Source organism: Herpailurus yagouaroundi, unplaced genomic scaffold, assembly GCF_014898765.1.
Source record: "Herpailurus yagouaroundi ecotype Mexico unplaced genomic scaffold, PumYag 295, whole genome shotgun sequence".
Lineage (NCBI taxonomy): Eukaryota > Metazoa > Chordata > Mammalia > Carnivora > Felidae > Herpailurus > Herpailurus yagouaroundi.
Genome location: NW_024412512.1, coordinates 3,098,730 through 3,117,649, shown reverse-complemented (window position 1 = coordinate 3,117,649; position 18,920 = coordinate 3,098,730). Strand labels below are relative to the sequence as shown.

At 59.0% G+C, this 18,920-nt stretch overlaps 1 protein-coding gene and 1 long non-coding RNA gene across 3 annotated transcripts; both read left to right on the top strand.

The window, feature by feature from the left end:
• Positions 1–330: 330 nt before the first annotated feature.
• LOC121021530 (uncharacterized) lies at positions 331–2,468 on the top strand. The gene is made up of 2 exons (XR_005786575.1): positions 331–573; positions 1,890–2,468. It is a non-coding gene; the product is annotated as an uncharacterized LOC121021530 (long non-coding RNA).
• Positions 2,469–7,345: 4,877 nt separating this feature from the next.
• On the top strand, positions 7,346–17,312 carry UBXN6 (UBX domain protein 6). Of its 2 annotated transcripts, none has more exons than XM_040461943.1 (10): positions 7,346–7,536; positions 10,211–10,374; positions 10,700–10,764; positions 11,776–11,904; positions 14,643–14,740; positions 15,254–15,329; positions 15,901–15,985; positions 16,088–16,438; positions 16,652–16,800; positions 17,158–17,312. In XM_040461943.1, exons 1-10 carry the CDS (start codon positions 7,454–7,456, stop codon positions 17,284–17,286), a joined length of 1,329 nt encoding a protein of 442 aa, XP_040317877.1. In that variant the 5' UTR covers positions 7,346–7,453; the 3' UTR covers positions 17,287–17,312. The 2 variants fall into 2 exon arrangements, with proteins under 2 accessions (XP_040317877.1, XP_040317878.1); XM_040461944.1 differs by lacking the exon at positions 7,346–7,536 and adding an exon at positions 8,763–9,057.
• The last annotated feature ends 1,608 nt before the right edge of the window (positions 17,313–18,920 follow it).

The window sequence follows — 18,920 nt, the reverse complement described above, 5'->3', positions numbered from 1 at the left end:
GCGGCGGCAGCGGCAGCGGGAGGCGAAGCCGGGGGCGGGAGCGGGGCGCCTAGGGGGCGGGGGCGGGCGCCTGGGCAGAGAGCCGGCGCCTGCTTATTGGACTGCGTGCTTCCGGAAGTCCCGCCCTCCGGTCGTCACGGGCGGGAGACGCCGTCGCTCAGAACCACGTGCGGGGATAGAGGAGCATGAGGACCAATGAGAAGAGGGGTTGGAGCGGAGCAAGTTAACGGGATTGGGTAACGGGCAGAGCCAAGAGGCGTGACCCAGAGGCCTAATGGGAGCGGGGCGGAGGTTATGGGAGGTGAAAGGGGAAAGGTGGGAAGAGGGAAACAGGGGCTTTCAGGGAGTGGTGAGGCGGCCAGCCAAGCTTCTTCAGGGCGGGGCTTAGGGCAGAGGGGCGGGCCATAGGCCGCCACGGAAGGAGGGCTTTAAAAGTAGGAGACAGGCCATTGGCTACCACCGAAAGGAGGCCTAATCAATGAAGGGGGCGGGGCCCTGAAAGCCGCCCGCTCCACGAGCCGGGGCTGAACGGAGGGCCGCAGGCCATTGGCTATCACTCGAAAGGGCCTCAAGGTAAGGAGCAGTCATTGGCTACCACAGGGGGCGGGGCTAAAGCAGCTGTTCGCCATTGGATATGGTGATACGAGAGGTTCAACTCAAAATAGGGACGCGCCGTTGCCTGCCCGAGGGGCGGGACTTGGGAGGGGCGGGACTTGAGGTGTTCTTTGGAGTAACAGCCACAGAGCGCACTGAGCAGGAACTTCTTCCCTCCCGGGAATGTCTTGAGCCGAGCCACAAGATACCCGTTATGCATATTCATTTTAGAAAGCTGTTGTGCACTGCGTGGCCAAATTCCTTAAACTCTGTGCCTTAGTCTACCGACCTATAAAATGGGACTCATAAGGGTGCCTATCTTAGAGGGGCGTAAAAGTGAAAATTAGGGTGATTTCATCACCCCTAAAGCGCTGTGAAGTGTGCCTGGCAATCAGAAATACTGGGAGTACTAGAAGTTGTTAGCCACTTAATTTCTTTGTAATTAAGACCCTTTGTAGGAACTCAAAAGAGCCAGAGAGCTTAAGAAAATGCTGAGTAGTGGGGGAGGGAACAGGGAGGGTTTTTTGCAGGATGTGGTCTAACTGGAGACTGGCAGGATGAATAGAAATTGGTCAATACGGCGAAGTGGATACTGAGAGGGCGCTTAAGGCAGAGCTGATAGCAAGTGCAAACGCCTAAGCTAAAGATGATGGAGTGAATGAATGGGACAGGCAGGTAAGGCTCTAGGGGTCTACTGAGGACCTATCGTAGTGCCTTGTGGACATTTGTGAGAAGTTTAGCTTTTACTTTAGCTTCGGGTTAAGTTTTTATTTTTTTAACGTTTTATTTATATTTGAGAGAGAGCACGAGTGGGGACAGGGGCAGAGAGAGATGGAGACATAATCAGAAGCAGGCTCCATCCAGGCTCCGAGCTGTCAACACAAGAGCCGGACGCGGGGCTTGAACTCACGAACCGTGAGATCATGACCTGAGCTGAAGTCGGACGCTTAACCAGCTGAGCTACCCAGGCACCCCAAGTTTTTATTTATTTATTTTGAGAGAGACAGTGTGAGCAGGGAAGGGGCAGAGGGGGGGAGAGAGAGAGAGAGAAGGAGAGAGAATCCCACGCAGGCTCCACACTGTCAGCACAGAGCTGGATGCGGACTCCCAGCTAATCATGACCTGAGCAGCAACCAAGAGCCAGACTCCCAACCGACTGAGCCACCCAGGCACCCCACGTTAGCTTCTTGGGAAAACATTGGACAGATTTGATCGCAGGGTACAAACATCATTCTTTAGTCTCAAGATACTTCCTTATACGTGTGAAATAGATCTCAAAAATACTTTTCTTTTAGAGTTAAACAGACTTAACCACATGACCTGCCAGTTCCATCTCGAAGTGTCTACCCAAGAGAAATGAAGATACACTCCACATAAAAACTGGCACGCCAATAGACGCCACAACATGATTCTCGATGGCCAAAAAGCGCAAACACCCAAGTCTCCATCAACAGGTGAATGGATAAACCAGACGTGCTCTATCCTTACCACAAAACACTATTCAGTAATGAAAGAAGCATTGACCCACTACAACCTGAATGAGCCTCAAAAACACTATACTCAGTGAAATAAGCCAGGCAAAAAGTCACATATTCTCTGATTCCAACGTCATATGCCATTTGACGGAATGTCCAAAAGGGGGGGAAAAAAAGGCAATTCTTTCAAGACACAAAGCAGTTGCCTTGAGCAAGCGGTAGAAATCCAGAGTGAAAGTTATAATTCCACAAAAAGGGCCATGAGGTTTCTTTTTGGGGTGGTGGATAGGTTCTAAACTTAGATTGTGGTGATGGGTCTTACTACTTTGCAAATATACAGTGAAATGCGTTGAATTGTATCCTCAAAGATAAAATTCAGAATGCCCAGTTAAATCTCAATCGTCGATACACGACAAATGCTTTTTCACCATAAGTATGTTCTCTTTGTCTCATGCAATATTTGTGATATCTCTAAACTAGAAAATGATTTGTTACGCATCCTACAATGTGGATGAACCTTGAACACATCATGCTCAATGAAACAAGCCAGACACAAATGACAAATTCTGTAGGATCCCACTCATAGGAGGTCCCCAGAGGAGTCCCATTCTACTACAGAGTAGATGGTGGGAGCCAGGGCTGGGGCAGGGGCTGGGGAGTCACTGTTTCACGGGGACAGAGTCTCAGTTTGGGGACACGAGAAAGTCTGGAAGACGGATGGTGAGGGTGGTTGCACAACCGTGTGAATGTGCTCGATCTCACTGAGCTGTGCACTTAAAATGGTGAAAATTATAAATGTTATGTTATATATATATTTTTTACCACAGTAAGAAAAATAATGGTAAATATTATCAAATAAAAGTATCTGACTCCTAGTTCTTTAAAATGGTTAAAATCGTCGTTTAACGTTACATAGATAACGTTAACGTGTTTTTATCAGAAATTCAGATACGATGGGGTGTCCTGTATTTTGTAACTGCTAAGCCACAAAAGGGACAAATGTGGAAGTCAAACAAGGAATGAGGAAGACGGTGCAGAGGGGCCTGAATTAGGTACCGCTGGAGAGACTGAAGCCCAGAGAGGGGTACGATTTGCCTGACGTCATACCTCAAGTCCAAGGACTCAGATGCCACTGCTGTGGGGCCCTGCCTCCAAAGCCGAATCAGGCCCTGATTCGGTGCCTGCTTTTCCCCCAGGCCTTGAACCAGCGCAGAAAACCAGACTTCCTGCCCGGAATTCATTGAGCTACCCCGAGCGGCTGGGAAACGATCAGGCTCTGATGAGAGAGCTGGGGCCGGGGTTCTCCCAGAAGGCGGGGGAGGGCCCCCCAAAGTGGCGGGCAGAGGCAGGAGAGGAAAACGGCCCCTCTAAACAGCAGGTGGCCTGAGCACCTACTGTGTGCTACAGATTTGGCCTCCAGTTTACCAGGGGACTGTCATTAGGAAATATTTACCGCACACTTAGCCAAGTACAATAATAAGTCACATTTAGGGGCACCGGGCTGGCTGCGTCGGTGGAGCGTGTGATGCTTGGTCTCGGGGTCACGGATTCAAGCTCCACGTTGGGTGTAGAGATTACTTAACAATAAAATCTTGGGGCGCCTGGGTGACTCAGTCGGTTGAGCGTCCGACTTCGACTCAGGTCATGATCTCACCGTTTGTGAGTTCGAGCCCCGCGTTGGGCTCTCTGCTGTCAGCCCAGAGCCTGCTTCAGATCCTCTGTCCCCCCTCTCTCTCTCTGCCCCTCCCCTGCTCGTGCACTTTCTCTCAAAAATAAATAAATATTTAAAAAATAATAAAATCTGGTTTTAAAAAATCGGTAACGTTTATAGAGCAGCCAATATGTTCCAGGCCACATTATTATTATTTTTTTTTCAGGTAACCTCTACCCCCAATGTGGGGCTCAAACTCATGACCTTAAGTTAGAGAGTCACATGATCCACCAACTGAGCCAGCCAGGTGCCCCCAGGTCACCTTATGTAGTATGTTATTACCATTTCATTTCTAGATCAGTTATTTGTCATCCTGCTTTCCAGATGGGGAAACTGAGGCAGAAGGGTAACACTGGGGTTTGGATGCCCCCCCCCCCCCCCCCCCGCCACAGAGTGTTGGATTCCACTTACCTAAGAACATTTCCCTGCCTGAGCTGTAATAGTAACATATTCATCTTACAGGGTTTTTTTGTTGTTGTTGTTGTTTTTCAACATTTTTTTTTTTTGTTTTGTTTGGGACAGAGAGAGACAGAGCATGAACGGGCGAGGGGCAGAGAGAGAGGGAGACACAGAATCGGAAACAGGCTCCAGGCTCTGAGCCATCAGCCCAGAGCCCGACGCGGGGCTCGAACTCACGGACCGCGAGATCGTGACCTGGCTGAAGTCGGACGCTTAACCGACTGCGCCACCCAGGCGCCCCAATTTTTGTTGTTGTTTTTAAATGTTTACTTATTTATTTATTTTTAAGTTTATTTAATTAAAAAAAATTTTTTTAACATTTATTTATCTTTTGAGAGACAGAGCATGAGCAGGGGAGGTGCAGAGAGAGGGAGACACAGAATCAGAAGCAGGCTCCAGGCTCCGGGCTGTCAGCACAGAGCCAGATGCAGGGCTTGAACTCACGAACCGTGAGATCATGACCGAAGCAGGTCAGCCGCTTAACTGACTGAGCCACGCAGGCACCCTAAATGTTTACTTATTTATTTTGAGAGGAGGCAGAGGGGCAGAGAGACAGGAAGAGAGAATCCCCAGCAGGCTCCAAGCTGTCAGCACAGAGCCCCACGCGGGCCTCGAACTCACAGACCGTGAGATCATGCCCTGAGCTGAAATCAAGTTGGACGTTCAACCAACTGAACCACCCAGGCACCTCAAAACTTATTCATCTATTATAGGCTTGCTCAGTGCCAGGCAAGTTTCAGTCCTCCTAGACCAGCCTCCTGCACTCTCACGTGGGGGTGGGAGGTGGGGGTATGGGGGTGCAGAGTCATAGCCCCCTCAAGATCTATGCATCAGAATGTGCATCTGAAGAAGCTCTCCATGGACCTGGAGTGTGCATTACAATTTGAGAAGCCCCTCAGTGAAGTGTCATTAGATCTGCTGGTCCTGGGTTCGAATCCTCCCTCTGAAAGCTGTGGTGCTATGGACAAGTGTGTTTGGAACTTTGTAAACTCCTCTATAAATTGGGGAGAAATAGCAGGACTTATTTCTTTGGGTTATATGGCCTAGGGGTTGCTTTTGCTACCTATTGTTTACGTAACAAATTACCGCAAACATAGTGACTTAAAACAACACAAATTTATTGTTACCATTTTGGAGGGAAAAGTCCAAGATGAGTCCCACCGAGATACAATCCTTCTGTTGGCTGAATTGTACTACTTTTGGAGGTTCTGGGGGAGAATCCATCTCCTTGCCTTTCCCAGCTTCTGGAAGCTTCCTGCGTTCCTTGGGTCAGGCCTCCTTCCTCCATCTGAAGACGTTTTTCCAAAGAAAACGTACAGATGGCCAACAGGTACGTGAAAAGGTGATCAACTCATCGTTAGGAAAATGCAAATAAAACCCATAAACTGTCACCTGACACCTGTTAAAATGGCTACGATTTTTTATTTTTATCTTTTGAGAGAGAGAGAGAGCTCAAGCCGGGGCGAGGGGCAGAGGGAATGAGATAATCTTAAGCGGGCTCCATGCCCAGCATGCACAGAGTCCCACATGGGGCTCAGTCCTACAATCCTGTTGCAGCACGATTTACAATAGCCAAGATATGGAAACAACCCAAGTGGCCACAATGGATGAACGGATAAAGAAAACGTGGTATGGATATACAATGGAATTTTTGCCCCCCCCCCCCCCCGCAAAAAAAAAGAACGAAATCTTGCCATTTGGGACAACATAGATGGACAGCAAGGGCATCAAGTGAAATAAGTCAGAGAAAAGCAAATACAGTATGATCTCTCTCGTATGTGGGATCTACACAAACAAAAGTACAAGCGAAAAGAGCCCCACCAAAGTCATAGACAAGGAGAACTGGTTGGTGCTTGCCAAAGGCAGGGGGGTGGGAGAAATGGATGAAAAGGGTCAAAAGATAAAACAAAGCCCAAATGGACCATAACTACCATGCCACTATCACTCCTATGAAAAGTCCAGAAGTGGGGCGCCTGGGTGGCTCAGTGGGTTAAGGGTCCAACTTCGGCTCAGGTCATGATCTCGTGGTTCTTGAGTTCGAGCCCCGCGATGGGCTCAGTGCTGACAGCTCAGAGCCTGGAGCCTGCTTGGGATTCGGTATCTCCCTCTCTCTCTTTGCCTCTCCCGCGCTGGGCTCTCCCTCTCAAAAATCAATTAAACGAAAAAAAGTCAACAACAGCCCCTTTCTATCATCTACTGCCCAGACACATTCACATTTCCCTGGTGGTCCGAAAAATGTCCCTTTGTTGCACCCGACCCCCTTAGTTGATGTTGCAAACTGTCCACTTTCTCCAGCACCTAACATCGTCCCCTCGGCCATAAACTTTATTTATCATGTTGTCTGTCTTCCCTCCCCAACCCCATGTAAAACATCACGAGGTCTGCGAGGTCAAGGATTTCCTTGTTTTCTTCCTTGCTGGTACAGAGCCGACTCCCAAAAAACCAACAAAACGGAGTAGATCATCATAAAGCGCTCCATTTATTGAATGATTTCTAACGGCATCGTTACCCTTATAATCCTCCGACGACGTGGACGTGGGTGCTGTTCTTATCCCCAGCGCGTAGGAAACCGAAGTTAAGGAAGGTTGGTTTGGGCTGCACCGGATTCTCCCCCTAAACACTGTGCAGGCCCTCAGGATGACGTCAGAGCTCCGTAACCCAGGCCCCTAGGGGATGCGCCACCGTGGGTCCCCACGCCCCGGCTCAGGCGCCCCTTCCCACGTCCCCCACCACGTGCGCCTGGGGGGCGCCCCGGACGCGGGGCTGGCTCGTTACCGTCCTGCGCGGCCCCCACCCTGCACTGCATGCGGGAGCCAGGGAAGGTTTTCGGTCAGGGGAAAGGTCAGGGCCAGCGCTGTCTCCGTGGGCTCTGCGGGCTTCTCCCGCCCTCTCCGGTCACCCCTCTGGGGAACGAGGTGCAGGGCGCGCGGGCACAGCCACCCGCTGGAAGCGAGCTCGTCGCCCCTGGCAACGGAGGCCCGACTAACCACCGAGACGCGGCCGACGGTGCAGAGCGGCCGCCGTGGGCCAGCGAGGCGCGGAGAGCTAGAGAGGCGCACCGGGCCGATTGTCACGTGGGCGCCCGCGCGAAGGTGGGACTTCCGGCAGCGAGGTATTTTCTTTCCGGTTGTTGGCTCCTGCCGGCCCCACCCCGACTGGGCCCTGCGCCCCCCCCCGCCCCCCGCGGCCCCCTGCCGCCGGGCCCGCCGCCACCATGAAGAAATTCTTCCAGGAGATCAAGGCTGACATCAAGTTCAAGAGTGCGGGGCCTGGTCAGAAGCTCACGGAGTCCGTGGGGTGCGTGACCGGCGCTGGGGCTTGAGATCCGGGGGGCAGGGGCGGGGAGGGGCGTCCGAGCGTGGGGAGAGACCTCTGGGGGCGGGGCACGGGGGGCGAGGGTGGGAGTAAGGGGGAGGGGTGGCCTCCGGGGGCGGGGCACGGGGGAGAGAGGCCCGAGGGGGAGGGGCTGGAGGCGGGGGCTAGGGGGGCGGGCGTGCAAGTAGACGGGGGTCAGCGGAGAAACCGTAGGAGAGTAGGCGGGCGGAGAAGGGGCCCCCAAGAGGCGTCATCCAGTTTTGGAGGGCGGGGGGGGGGTGTCTCTGTGTACAGAGATTGGATACAGAGCCTGGAGACTCAAGTACAGCTGGGGCCGGGGAGAGGGGAGAGGCTTCGCGTCCACGGCCGTAGGGGTCTGGGCCCTGGCTCTGGAGCGCGAGGGAGGACTGGGTCAGAGAGTTTAAGGCCAGGGAGCCTGAGGCGGGGTTGGAAGAGGTCTCAGAGGATCGGGGGAGCGGGGGTTGAATTGGCTGAGGAAGGTCTGGGAGGGAAGAGGAGTGGGTGGAGGGGAGCTGGAGGCATCTGTGACAGGGAGGAGATGGGGGCCCTGTGGGTGACGGTTGAAGCCGAAGGCAGGTCCTGAGAGAGACGTGGGAGGAGAGGGGAGAAGAGGGCGGTCCGGCAGGGCGCACACCCAGGCCTCTGTGGCTCGCCCGGGGAGGGCCTGGGGAAGAGAGGGACGCGGGGGCAAGACTGGAGACCCAGTGGGGGAGGTGTGTGACAGTGAGGGCTCTGGTGGGCCGGGGGTGGATTGAGCAAAGGAAGTGCGGAGGGGGTGGGGCCCCTGAGGAAGAATGGAAGGGATTGCGAAGAGGTGGGGCCCGGAGTGGTAGGGGGGAGAGGCAGGGAGGCGCCAGGGAGGACAGGGTAGCAGGGGCGGGTGAGGGAGAGTGGGTGCATGACATCAGTGCATCTGTCGTGGGGATGGGGGCTCCCGGGACTGGCCGAAGGAGGCCCACGAGGGCCTGGTTCATGAGTCACGGAGGGAAGCCCGGTGGACAAGATCAGGTCCCGGGAGGCTGAGCTGGGAGAGGGCAGCCTGGGAGAGGGCCAGACAAGGGGGTCCATTCACTTGTCGAACAAGTAGTGGGGGTTGGCGCAGCAGCAGGGACTGAGCGTGACGGGAAAGACGCGGGGGCCGTGTGGGGCATGGCTGCGGGAGATGAGAACCCGGAAGGAGAGGAGAGGGGAGCAGTGTGGAGATCCAGACTTCTGTGACGCGCGTGGGGCAACACGAGGCTCGGGGTGTGTGACAAGGGCTGTCACCATGTGGCTCAGAGAGGGTTCCTGCTGTCCCAGGGCTCATCTTCTAGTGGGGAGAGATGGACAGCTCAACCAGGACACGGGTGGTGACAGAGCAGTCGGTACTCAGGGCCACGAAGAAAAGTAAGCAGGGGCAGGAGATAGCAACAGCCGGGGGCCCTTAGGTGGTCTGGGCACACCTCTCCCAGAAGGAGACATTCGAGCTGAGCGCTGGATGAGGTGAGGTGCAGCCAGGTGGAAATTGCCTCCCGCCCCGCCACACACACACAGACCCTGAAGCCGCCCCAGCTGCCCCCAGACTTCTTTCCTCACCCCCACCCCCCACCATCTGCAGACTGAACAGTTCGGCCAGAAAGTGCAAAGGCCCTGTGGTGGGAGCCACATGGGCCTGTGGGAGCAGCAGTAGGAAACCAGCGTAGATTGGGAGGCGTGAAGGAGGGGAGCGGGCGGGTTGTGAAGGGCCTGCAGGCCCAAGGGGTCTTCAGGATTGTGTTGTGCGTGGGGTGGAAGGGCTTGGTGCAGAGGAGTGACGAGCTCCGGCTTAGGTTTTATTTAAAAAAAAAATTTTTTTTTCAACATTTATTTATTTTTGGGACAGAGAGAGACAGAGCATGAACGGGGGAAGGGCAGAGAGAGAGGGAGACACAGAATCGGAACCAGGCTCCAGGCTCTGAGCCATCAGCCCAGAGCCCGACGCGGGGCTCGAACTCACGGACCGCGAGATCGTGACCTGGCTGAAGTCGGACGCTTAACCGACTGCGCCACCCAGGCGCCCCCGGCTTAGGTTTTAGAACGGTCCCCGTGGCTGCCCAGCCGGGCCTCGAAGAGGGTGGGCGAGGCGTCTCGAAAACCGTGTTTTTGTAGAACTAAGTAATCGCAGGGGGCTGGGGTGTGGCCACGGGGGGGGAGAGGAAACCCAGCCCCCGCCACGTGGCCTGGCACGTGGCCGGGCACACGGTCGGTGCTCCCTAAGTGAAGCCGTGCCACCTGGCTGTCGTAGGCCGGAAGGAAAGGGATCGAGGAGGGGAGGGACACCTTTGAGTCTCACCGGTTCCTGAAGGCGAAAGGTGCCTTCTCATGTGCATCCGTGGCGCCGGTGGGGGCGGGCCTCTGTCACCCCCCCTTCCTCCCCCATTAGCTGCCATGACCCCAAGGCCCAGGCCGCTGCGGGACTCGCCCCAAGGGGTGGAACTGGAGGCGGAACTGCCATCTGTCTCCAGGGGCCTTTCTTTCTGTGTTAGAACCGTCTCGTGGCTGCGGGTGGTCCCTGGGAGAGAGGGACGTTTCTGTCCGATGGGGCAGAAGTGGGAGAGGGACAGAGGCTCTTGCGCCTGACCCCGTGTCACCCCGCCTTCCCTCTGTCACCTCCCAGGGAGAGGGCCCCCAGAGGGAAACCCAGCCAGCCCGCGCTCCAGCAGCCCCGCCAGGGACCCACCAACGAGGCCCAGATGGCAGCCGCGGCAGCCCTGGCCCGGCTCGAACAGAAGCAGCCCAGGGCCCGGGGCCCCACGTCGCAGGAGTCCATCCGGAACCAGGGTGAGCTGTGGCCGTCTTCCGGTGCGGCGTGGGGACGTGAAGCAAGGTCTCACGCAGGATCTCACTTGTGAGAGTGGGGGGTGCAGGGTGGAAGGCACCGGGGCGCTGGGGTCTGAGAGGCCGAGGAGGGGAGACGGGAGCGGAGACGGGGCCGTCGTCGGGCCATCAGGTGAAACCTAGGGGCGTGGAGAGGTGGCTCAGGCAGGGGGGCCTGACCGGGGAAAGGACTAGAAGTTGACCCCCTTGGGGTCTGCGGGGGCAGGGGTGGAGTGTGCCTGGGGCCAGGGCAGGGCCCCCAACTGACCCGTCTTTGCCCTCTCTCCAGTGAGAAAGGAACTTCAGGCCGAAGCCACTGTCAGCGGGAGCCCAGAGGCCCCAGGGACCAACAAGGTGAGCACATCCACAGGGCAGCAGGACACCTGAGGGCCACCCTGGGGCAGGGAGCGGGTTCTCTCCCTCATTGGTCAAATCGGTGAGCCTCGGGCAGTAAGCATGTGGGTGCCGGGGCAGAGAGAGGTCACGTCTGGCCTTGGGCCAAAGGAAGCTTGTGAGGCACACCAGAACAGTGGAGGCAGGTTGTGGTTGCAGGTGGTGTTGACGGGGACCTTGACACTCAGCTCCTGCCCTCTGCTGCTTGCCCAGGAGGTGGGAGGGCCCTTCAGAGACTGGTGTAATCAGGGAGGCCTTGCTGGGGGAGGTGGGCTTTGAAGGAGAACCTGGCAGAAAGGGTGTTCTGAGCAGCTTGACCTTTGAGGTCACACTGAGGGTTTTTTGTTTTTAACGTTTCTTTATTTTTGAGAGAGAGAGAGAGAGAGAGAGAGAGAGAGCGAGCGCTTGAGCAGGGGAGGAGCAGAGAGAAGCAGAGACATAGAATCAGAAGCAGGTTTCAGGCTTTGAGCTGGCAGCACAGAGCCTGACGCGGGGCTCGAACCCACAAGGGTAAGATCGTGACCTGAGCCGAGGTCGGACGCTTAACAGACGGAGCCACCCCAAGGCCTCCCTGAGTTTTAAGGACCGAAGCGGCCCTAGACGACGCCTAGGAATTGAGGTCCAGAGGGAGGTCTGGACTCATCTGGGCCGCCGTGACTCCCGAGCCCTCCACCAAAGCCCCTTCCTCACGAGGGAAACGGGAACACCCAGAGCCGTTGATGGAGCATTTGCTCCGTGTCCGAAGCAGCTTCACGCTTTCTGTCCCTTTCTCGTTGGGGTGCGGCGGCCCTGCAGAGCCATTTACGGGGCAGAAGGGGCCCAGTCACTGGGCCAAGGTGTCCCACGGCTAAAGAAGCAAAGGGGGGAAGCGTTGGGACCGGGGCCGTGCGGCTGCCGGGGCCATGCTGTCAGCGGCTCGGGCTGGCCTCTGTCCGCAGTCCGGGGTCAGCCGCCTTCGCCCCGTCCCCCCAGGTGCCTGAGCCCAGAGAGGAGGGCTCGACCCAGCTGGCAGTGCCCGCGGTGTGCTTCACCTGCCCACTCACGGGGGCCACGCTCAGGAAGGACCAGCGGGATGCGCACATCAAAGAGGCCATTCTCTCGGTGAGTGGCAGCCCCGTGTCCCCCCTCCACCGCCCTCCCACCTAGAGGTCTTGGCGCCAGAGCCGGGAGAGCTGGGTGGCACGGACCCTCGGTATCGTCTGCACCTGCCCGTGTCGGGTTTGTTTCCATCTCTCTTCAAAGGCAGGATTTCCGTGGGGTCCGAAGCTCAGGATACAGACGGGTGGGTAGAGAAAAGCCCCCGCTCGCCCACCCTTCCCGGAGGCGGCCCCTGTAAGGCAGGCAGGCCCCCTTCCAGGGAGAGATCGATCGCAGATACACGCAAACTGCCGAACCCCCGCATCCCCCGCACCCGGGGCTCGGGTTTCCCGATCCCGTTAGAACAGATCGTCGCAAAGCGGGCGGCCTCGTTTATTGTCTCACAGTCCCTGGAAGTCAGAAGGGTGACGTGGGTCTGGCTGCCCCGACTCAAGGCGGCGGCCGGGCCGACTTCCTTCTGGGCGCTCTAGGGGGGCACGCGCATCCGGGCCTTTTCCTGCTTCCAGGCTTGTCTGTGTTCCGTGGCCGTGGCGCCTTGCTCAGGCTGTCCCCTCTCTTGTCTCTTCCCCGTAAAGGGACCTTGAGGTTGCATTTGGCCCTCGGGGATCATCCAGGCTCCTGTCGCTATTTTAAGGCCCACCGATCAGCAGCCTTAATTCCGTGAGCCTCCCTAATGCCTTTGCACCGTGCAGCCGGCCGTTAACAGTTTTGCCCCGTTCGCCCTGTCCCTTTCTGGCTTGTTCTGAACCATTTGGGAGAAAGTTCTGCGTTCTTGTTAGCCAGCTTCACCGTATGCCCTGCTCCGTAACTGTCCGACCGGCTCCTTGCCGATGAGCGTGTCAGAAGCTCCCCGTCTTTCCCTAGTGACATCAGTCACGTGGTGGAAAGCCTTGGCTGTGGCTGCTCTGAGCTGTGGGCTCGGTGCGGGCGCGGAAGCGGGACGTGCGTGCGGGGTGTGGACGGCGGTGGCCGAGGAACCCGCGTAGGCGCCGTCCTGACTCACGCTGCACTGGCAGCGTCGGGGAAAGCGCCCACGTCACTGGCCCCACGCCGTCACTGTGGGCGCACAGACCCTTCGTCTTTTAGCGGAAGTGATAGTGGAGAATATCTCGGGATGGTTTCCGTGCGCGTTTCCCTCAGTTTGGCCCGGACTGGCCGTATTTTCCTGTGAGAATGCGCCCTTGGCCCGGTTTTGTGTCGTGTAGTTGGACTTTTTCTTGATTTCTAGGCTTTTTTTTTTTTTTTTTTTAGCGTTTATTTATTTGAGAGAGAATGAACAGGAGCGTGCATGTGCGAGCAGGGGAGCAGCAGAAAGAGAGGGAGGGAGAGAATCCCAAGCAGGCTCCACACTGTCCGCGCAGAGTCTGACTCGGGGGCTCGATCTCGCCAACCGCGAGATCACGACCTGAGCCGAAATCGAGTTGGACGCTCAACCGACTGAGCCCCCCCAGGCACCCCGATTCACGGGCACCCTTCGCCTGTTAGGGAAGTTGGTCTTTTGCCTATAATACGCAGCGTGAATATTTTCCCCTCGGTTTTCACTTTCCGGTTGTGCTCGTGGTCACCTTGCCGTGTAGAAATTTTTGATCTCTGGTTAAATGTGTCGGTCCTGTGACTTCTGCGCTTGGAAAGGCCTTCCCCACTTTGCCAGTGCTTTTCTGTTTTGCTTTTTGTTGTTGTTTTTTTAATTTTTTAAATGTTTATTTATTTTTGATAGAGACAGAGCACGAGCGGGGAAAGAGGCAGAGAGAGATGGAGACAGAGTCCAAAGCAGGCTCCATCCAGGCTCCAAGCTGTGAGCACAGAGCTGGACGCGCGGCTCGAACCCACGAACCGTGGGATCATGACCTGAACTGAAGTCGGAGGCTCAACTGACTGGGCCCCCCAGGCGCCCTGCTTTCTGTTGTTTGTTTTAACGTTTGAAACTGTGATCTGACTACAGGCGCCTTGGGTGGCTCAGTTGGTCGAGGGCCTGACTTTTGGTATCAGTTCAGGTCAGGATCTCATGGTTTGTGGGTTCGAGACCTGCCCTGGGCTCTGCACTGGCAGTGTGGAGCCTGCTTGGGATTCTGTCTCTCTGTCTCCCTCCCTCTCTCTGCCCCAGCCCCACTCACACGGGCTCTCTCTCAAAATAAAAATTTGAACCCCCCCCCCCCCCCCCCCCGCCAAAGACTCTGATCTGACTAGAAGCTATTGCCCTGCGGAGTATGAGGCATACGGACCACTCTTTGTTCCCTGACAGCTACCCAGGGTTGCCCCCCGCACGCACGCCCCCTTTTTTACTGAAAACGCCTTTTTGGTCATGGCTGTGGTATATGTCTCTGTCACAAAGTGAATTCCCGTATGGGTTTCCCTGGGGGTTTGCGATGGTCCCGAGGAGGCTGGGCCGGCCACACAAGCCTGGGAACTTCCCCTCCTGCTTTCTCCGTCTTTCTGTGTCCCTGCCAGGGCAGAGTCGTCAGATGGGTGGACCCCCGGAGGCGGAGGCGTAATCTGGGCTGTGCCGCCCCTCTTCCCTCGAGGCGAGGGCAGGGCTGAGGCTCAGGATGGGGCCCCTGAAGGGCTTTCTCCTCCTTTCTTGGCTGGGAGCGTCCAGTTGAGTTTGCTTCAGTGGAATGTTCCTGGCCTGCTGTCACCTGTTGTCACCTGAGTAGAGAGGCCAGCTGCTGGGGGAGGGAGAGGTGCCTGCGGGCCTCCAGCCCCCAGGTGAGCGCTTCCGGTGCGTCCCCTCCCTCCCCCAGCACTTCTCCACCGACCCCGTGGCTGCCTCCATCATGAAGATCCACACGTTCAACAGAGACCGGGACAGGGTGAAGCTGGGTGTGGACACCATCGCCAAGTGAGCAGCCGCAGCCCTCCCAGCTGAGTGTCCCCCGCCCCTGACACCCGGGCCTCCGCCACAGCCTGCTGGGGGTGCCCGGAAGGAGCTGGGCACTGGGGCTGCAGCCAGTCCCCACCCTGCACTCCCCCCACCCCAGGCCCTCTGGGCCTCAGTTGACCTGCCTGTAAAACGAAGGGGTTTACCAAATCAGGAGGTCCCGACCCGCTGCTTTCCTCCGGGATCATTGTAGGAAGGTGGGAAGGGGGCAGGGGGGCAGGGTCCCACCCCCTCCCCTCGTCTGCTCCAACAGGTCTGGGGGGGCAGGGAGCGCCAGGAAGTCCATGTCGCTCGTGAGCCCCGGCCCCCCGCCACGGGGCACCCGCGGGCTTTAGTGGTCCGTTAGCCTGGCCCTGCCACAGCCCCCTGTGCGTTCGCTGGTGCCCTCGGGGGGGGGCGGGCCCAGGGGGGGGGGGGCGCCGGCGACGGCCCCCTCTGGGCTCACTGTTCTCACACGGCCACGGGCCCCCCCAGGTACCTGGACAACATCTGCCTGCACCCCGAGGAAGAGAAGTACAGGAAGATCAAACTGCAGAACCGCGTGTTTCAGGTGCACACGCGGCCCCGGTGTGGGGGCGGCGGCCAGACCAGGCGGCCGCAGGGGAGCGAGGGTCCTGGGCACGCGGGGCGAGCGTCGTGGTGTCTGGCCCGCTCTCCCCCTCGCCCCGGCTGTTCTGACTTGAATTTGAATCAGCGGGGAGGAGGTTGGCGCTGGCGAGATTTCTCCCACCAACACAGACTTCTGGTTTCTATGGAGAAATCTCGGGGTCCCGCCACCCTGGCCCGTGTTACCTGCGCCACTGGCAGGGCACCTGCTGTCTGTCTCCCGGTGGCCCCTTCCCGCCCCCGGCTTCCCACGCAGCCACCGCCCCCACCCCTGGGCCCCTCCTGTTGTCCTGTGGCTTCTCGGCCTCCTTCCTCACCTGGTCGGTGACCTCCTGGGGTCCCGTGCCCTCTGCGAGCAGCTGGGGGGGCGCCCTGCAGCCCGTGTTGAGGCGAGCGCGTTCGTGCTCAGCCCTGCGGGCAGCTTCCGCGGCTTCGCCCCGTCAGGGCCTAGCGGCTGCTGCGAGGCCGGGCGGGGTGGCCAGCAGGGCCCTGGTGACCACTGGCTCCTCTCCCAGGAGCGAATTAACTGCCTGGAAGGGACCCACGAGTTTTTTGAGGCCGTCGGCTTCCAGAAGGCCCTGCTTCCGGTGCCCGATCAGGGTAAGGCAGGTGGAGCAGGGCGCCAGCTGTGCTGGGAGGAGGGGCGGCAGGGGTGGGGTGGGGGGCTCACCCTGCCGCAGCAGTGACCCGCGCCTGCCCCAGAGGGCCCCGAGGAGTTCTACGTGCTGAGCGAGGCCGCCCTGGCCCAGCCCCAGAGCCTGCGGAAGCACAAGGAGCAGCTGCTGGTCGCCGAGCCCGTGCGGGCCACGCTGGCCCGCCAGCGTCGCGTCTTCCAGCCCTCGCCCCTGGCCTCCCAGTTTGACCTGCCCGGGGACTTCTTCAACCTCACGGCGGAGGAGGTCAAGCGGGAACAGAGGCTCAGGTCCGAGGCCGTGGAGCGGCTGAGTGTGCTGCGGACCAAGGCCATGCGGGAGAGGGAGGAGCAGAGAGAGCGGCGCAGATACACCTACACGCTGCTGCGCGTCCGCTTCCCCGACGGCTGCCTGCTCCAGGGTGGGTGCGCCCGGGGGGCCGGGGCTGCGGGCGACGGGGCCCGGCTGGGTGCCGCGGGACGGGGAGCCCAAGGCCTCCCCGGTCTGTGCTCATCCTGGGAGGAGGCATCACAGTCCGTCCTCCCTCCCTCGGGAGCCGGGTGGGCACGGGCTGGGGTGGGGGGGCGGGGTGCTCCCCTGAACTCCGGCCCCGCCGACTGTCCCGCCCACCCAGGCACCTTCTACGCCCGGGAGCGGGTGGCCGCGCTGTATGCCTTCGTCCGGGAGGCCTTGCAGAGCGACTGGCTGCCTTTCGAGCTGCTGGCCTCGGGTGGGCAGAGGTTGTCGGAGGAGGAGAGCCCGGCCTTCGACGATTGCGGGCTGGTGAGCGAGGGGGCTGCCCGCGGTCGGGTCTCTGGATGTCCTGGAGGCACGAACTCCAGCGCTGGGCGGCGGGCGGCCCAGGGGTCCGGGGAGGGGGCCGGGCTCTCAGGTTCAACTCCCACCTTCCCGCCTACGTGCGTGCCGCGCGCCCTCTAGTCCCGGGCTCTCGCCGGGTCCCTGCTGCGGGACTGGGCTGATGGCGGGGACCGTTGTCCCCTACGGATATAGCAGCCGGAGCGAGCCGGAGGGAGCGAGCCGGAGGGAGCGGGGTCCCGGCTCTGACGGGGGAGGTCGAGCGGGAAGACAGGAGAGTCACGTCAAGGCCTGAGCGAGGCTGAGGCTTCTGGCCCACCGCAGGTGCCCTCCGCCCTCCTGACCTTCTCGTGGGACGCAGCCCTGCTGGAGGACCTCAGGGCCGCAGGGGCGGAACCGGACTCTTCTATCCTGAAACCTGAGCTCCTGTCGACCATCGAGAAACTCTCGTGAGATAAAAGCAGGGTTGGCTTTACCCCGCGTGGGTCTGTCTCATGCTCTCCTGCGGCCTCCACCGCTCTGCACCCCCCCCCACCCTTTCTCCCACCACCCAGGGTACCCCGCTTCTCCGGAACTGCTCGCCCCGGTCCACAGAGCCCTGCAGGCACGGGGTGCAGCGCCGGTCGGCTGCGACGGGGGCCTGGGACCGCCACTGGAGAGGGCTCTCAGGAGGCAGCTGCCGGGCTGTCCTCCTTCCTTCCGCACTGGGTGTCAGCCGGCTACGGCCACTATCACCTGATCGCAGAACTCCCGGCAGGAGAGTAGGCCTGTGGCACGTGCCCTGTCCCCACGTGCTGTGGTCCAGGTGGCTGCCGCTGGCCCTGACGTCGAGCCGCGGGGTGGCTGGGGAGGGCGACGGAAGAGGGAGACGCGGAGCCTGTCAGGACTCGGTCCTGTGATTACTGAATTACGAACCCAAATAAACGGGACGTGTGTCTAGTCTCCTGGTGGTGAATCGGAGCTGGTGCCACACAGGGTAGGGGCAGTGGCTGCGGAGCTGCCCACAGAGGAGGCCCGGGCGTGGCTCCCAGTGGGATGGGACCAGGTAGAAGGATACCTGCTGATGGCAGGCCTCCCAGGGACCCGGCATGAGGGGGCCGGGGTCCCTCGAAGGCTCTGTTTTACTGTGGTCCTGTGCTGGGCAGGACAAGGTCCCTGCAGATGGCCCGTTCTCAGTCCCAGGCCCTGTGATTGTCACTTTATAGAGAAGAGGGGCCGCGGGTGTGATTGATGGTCCCCAGATGGGGACCCCAGATGTCCTGGCTATCCTGGTGGGCCCAGCATCACCACAGGGGTCCTCACGTGGGAGGAGGTGAGAGACGCAGGTGTCAAAGAGGGAGGAGGGAAGAGGGGTCCGAGTCAACACCGGCACCTCTGGGAGCTAGAAGGTAGGGAAACGATCCCCCTCCGGGATGTCCAGGAGGCACGGGTTTTTAACCCGAGGCCCACGTGAGACTTTTGACTTCCCCGAACTGTAAAAGCACGTTTGGTTTTAAGCCAAATTGGCAGTGATTTGTTACAGCAGCCACAGGAAATGAATAAACGGGGAGGCGCTGTCCCTGGTCACACCCCAAGGTGAGATGCCCGTAACCACTCACCTGCACTGTCCGTCCCCTCCTCTCCCCCCAGACCGGCCCAGCTCCAGCCCTTCCAAGACCCTCCCCGCCCCCCGCACAGAGGCCTGTGGCAGCCGGTTCTCCGGCCACCGCCGACTGGGTGGTGGACAGACTTGAAGCTCGGAGGCCCCGAATGTAATTCCAAAACCAAGGGTCGCCCATAGACCCCCCCCCGCCAGCGGAAAGCCCCCGCGTGTGCCTTCCCTTCCCACCTGGGCCACCAGCTACTCTGTTCTCACACAGGGCAAGGCCTGGGACTGTCCTCCTTTGCTCCCCCATCTTGGAAACCCAACACAACCTGTCCCCCTGGCCCCACCACGTCCCCTCCCTGCCCCACTGCCGCGTGGAGCTGATTGCAAGTAGTTGGGTGGCCGATCAGAACGGGTTTCAGGGGACCCGAGGGGTTTGAGGTGGTCCCATTCACAGATGTACTACATACAGCCGTACCCACCTCTCCCAGGGAGCCCCGGT

What these genes read in the sequence shown, in the direction of transcription:
- UBXN6 (XM_040461943.1), top strand. Translation starts at nt 7,454, where the DNA reads ATGAAGAAATTCTTCCAGGAGATCAAGGCTGACATCAAGTTCAAGAGT. An exon ending in AAGCTCACGGAGTCCGTGGG is followed by an intron (nt 7,537 to 10,210) that starts GTGCGTGACCGG and finishes GTCACCTCCCAG; the next exon opens with GGAGAGGGCCCCCAGAGGGA. An exon ending in TCAAAGAGGCCATTCTCTCG is followed by an intron (nt 11,905 to 14,642) that starts GTGAGTGGCAGC and finishes TCCCTCCCCCAG; the next exon opens with CACTTCTCCACCGACCCCGT.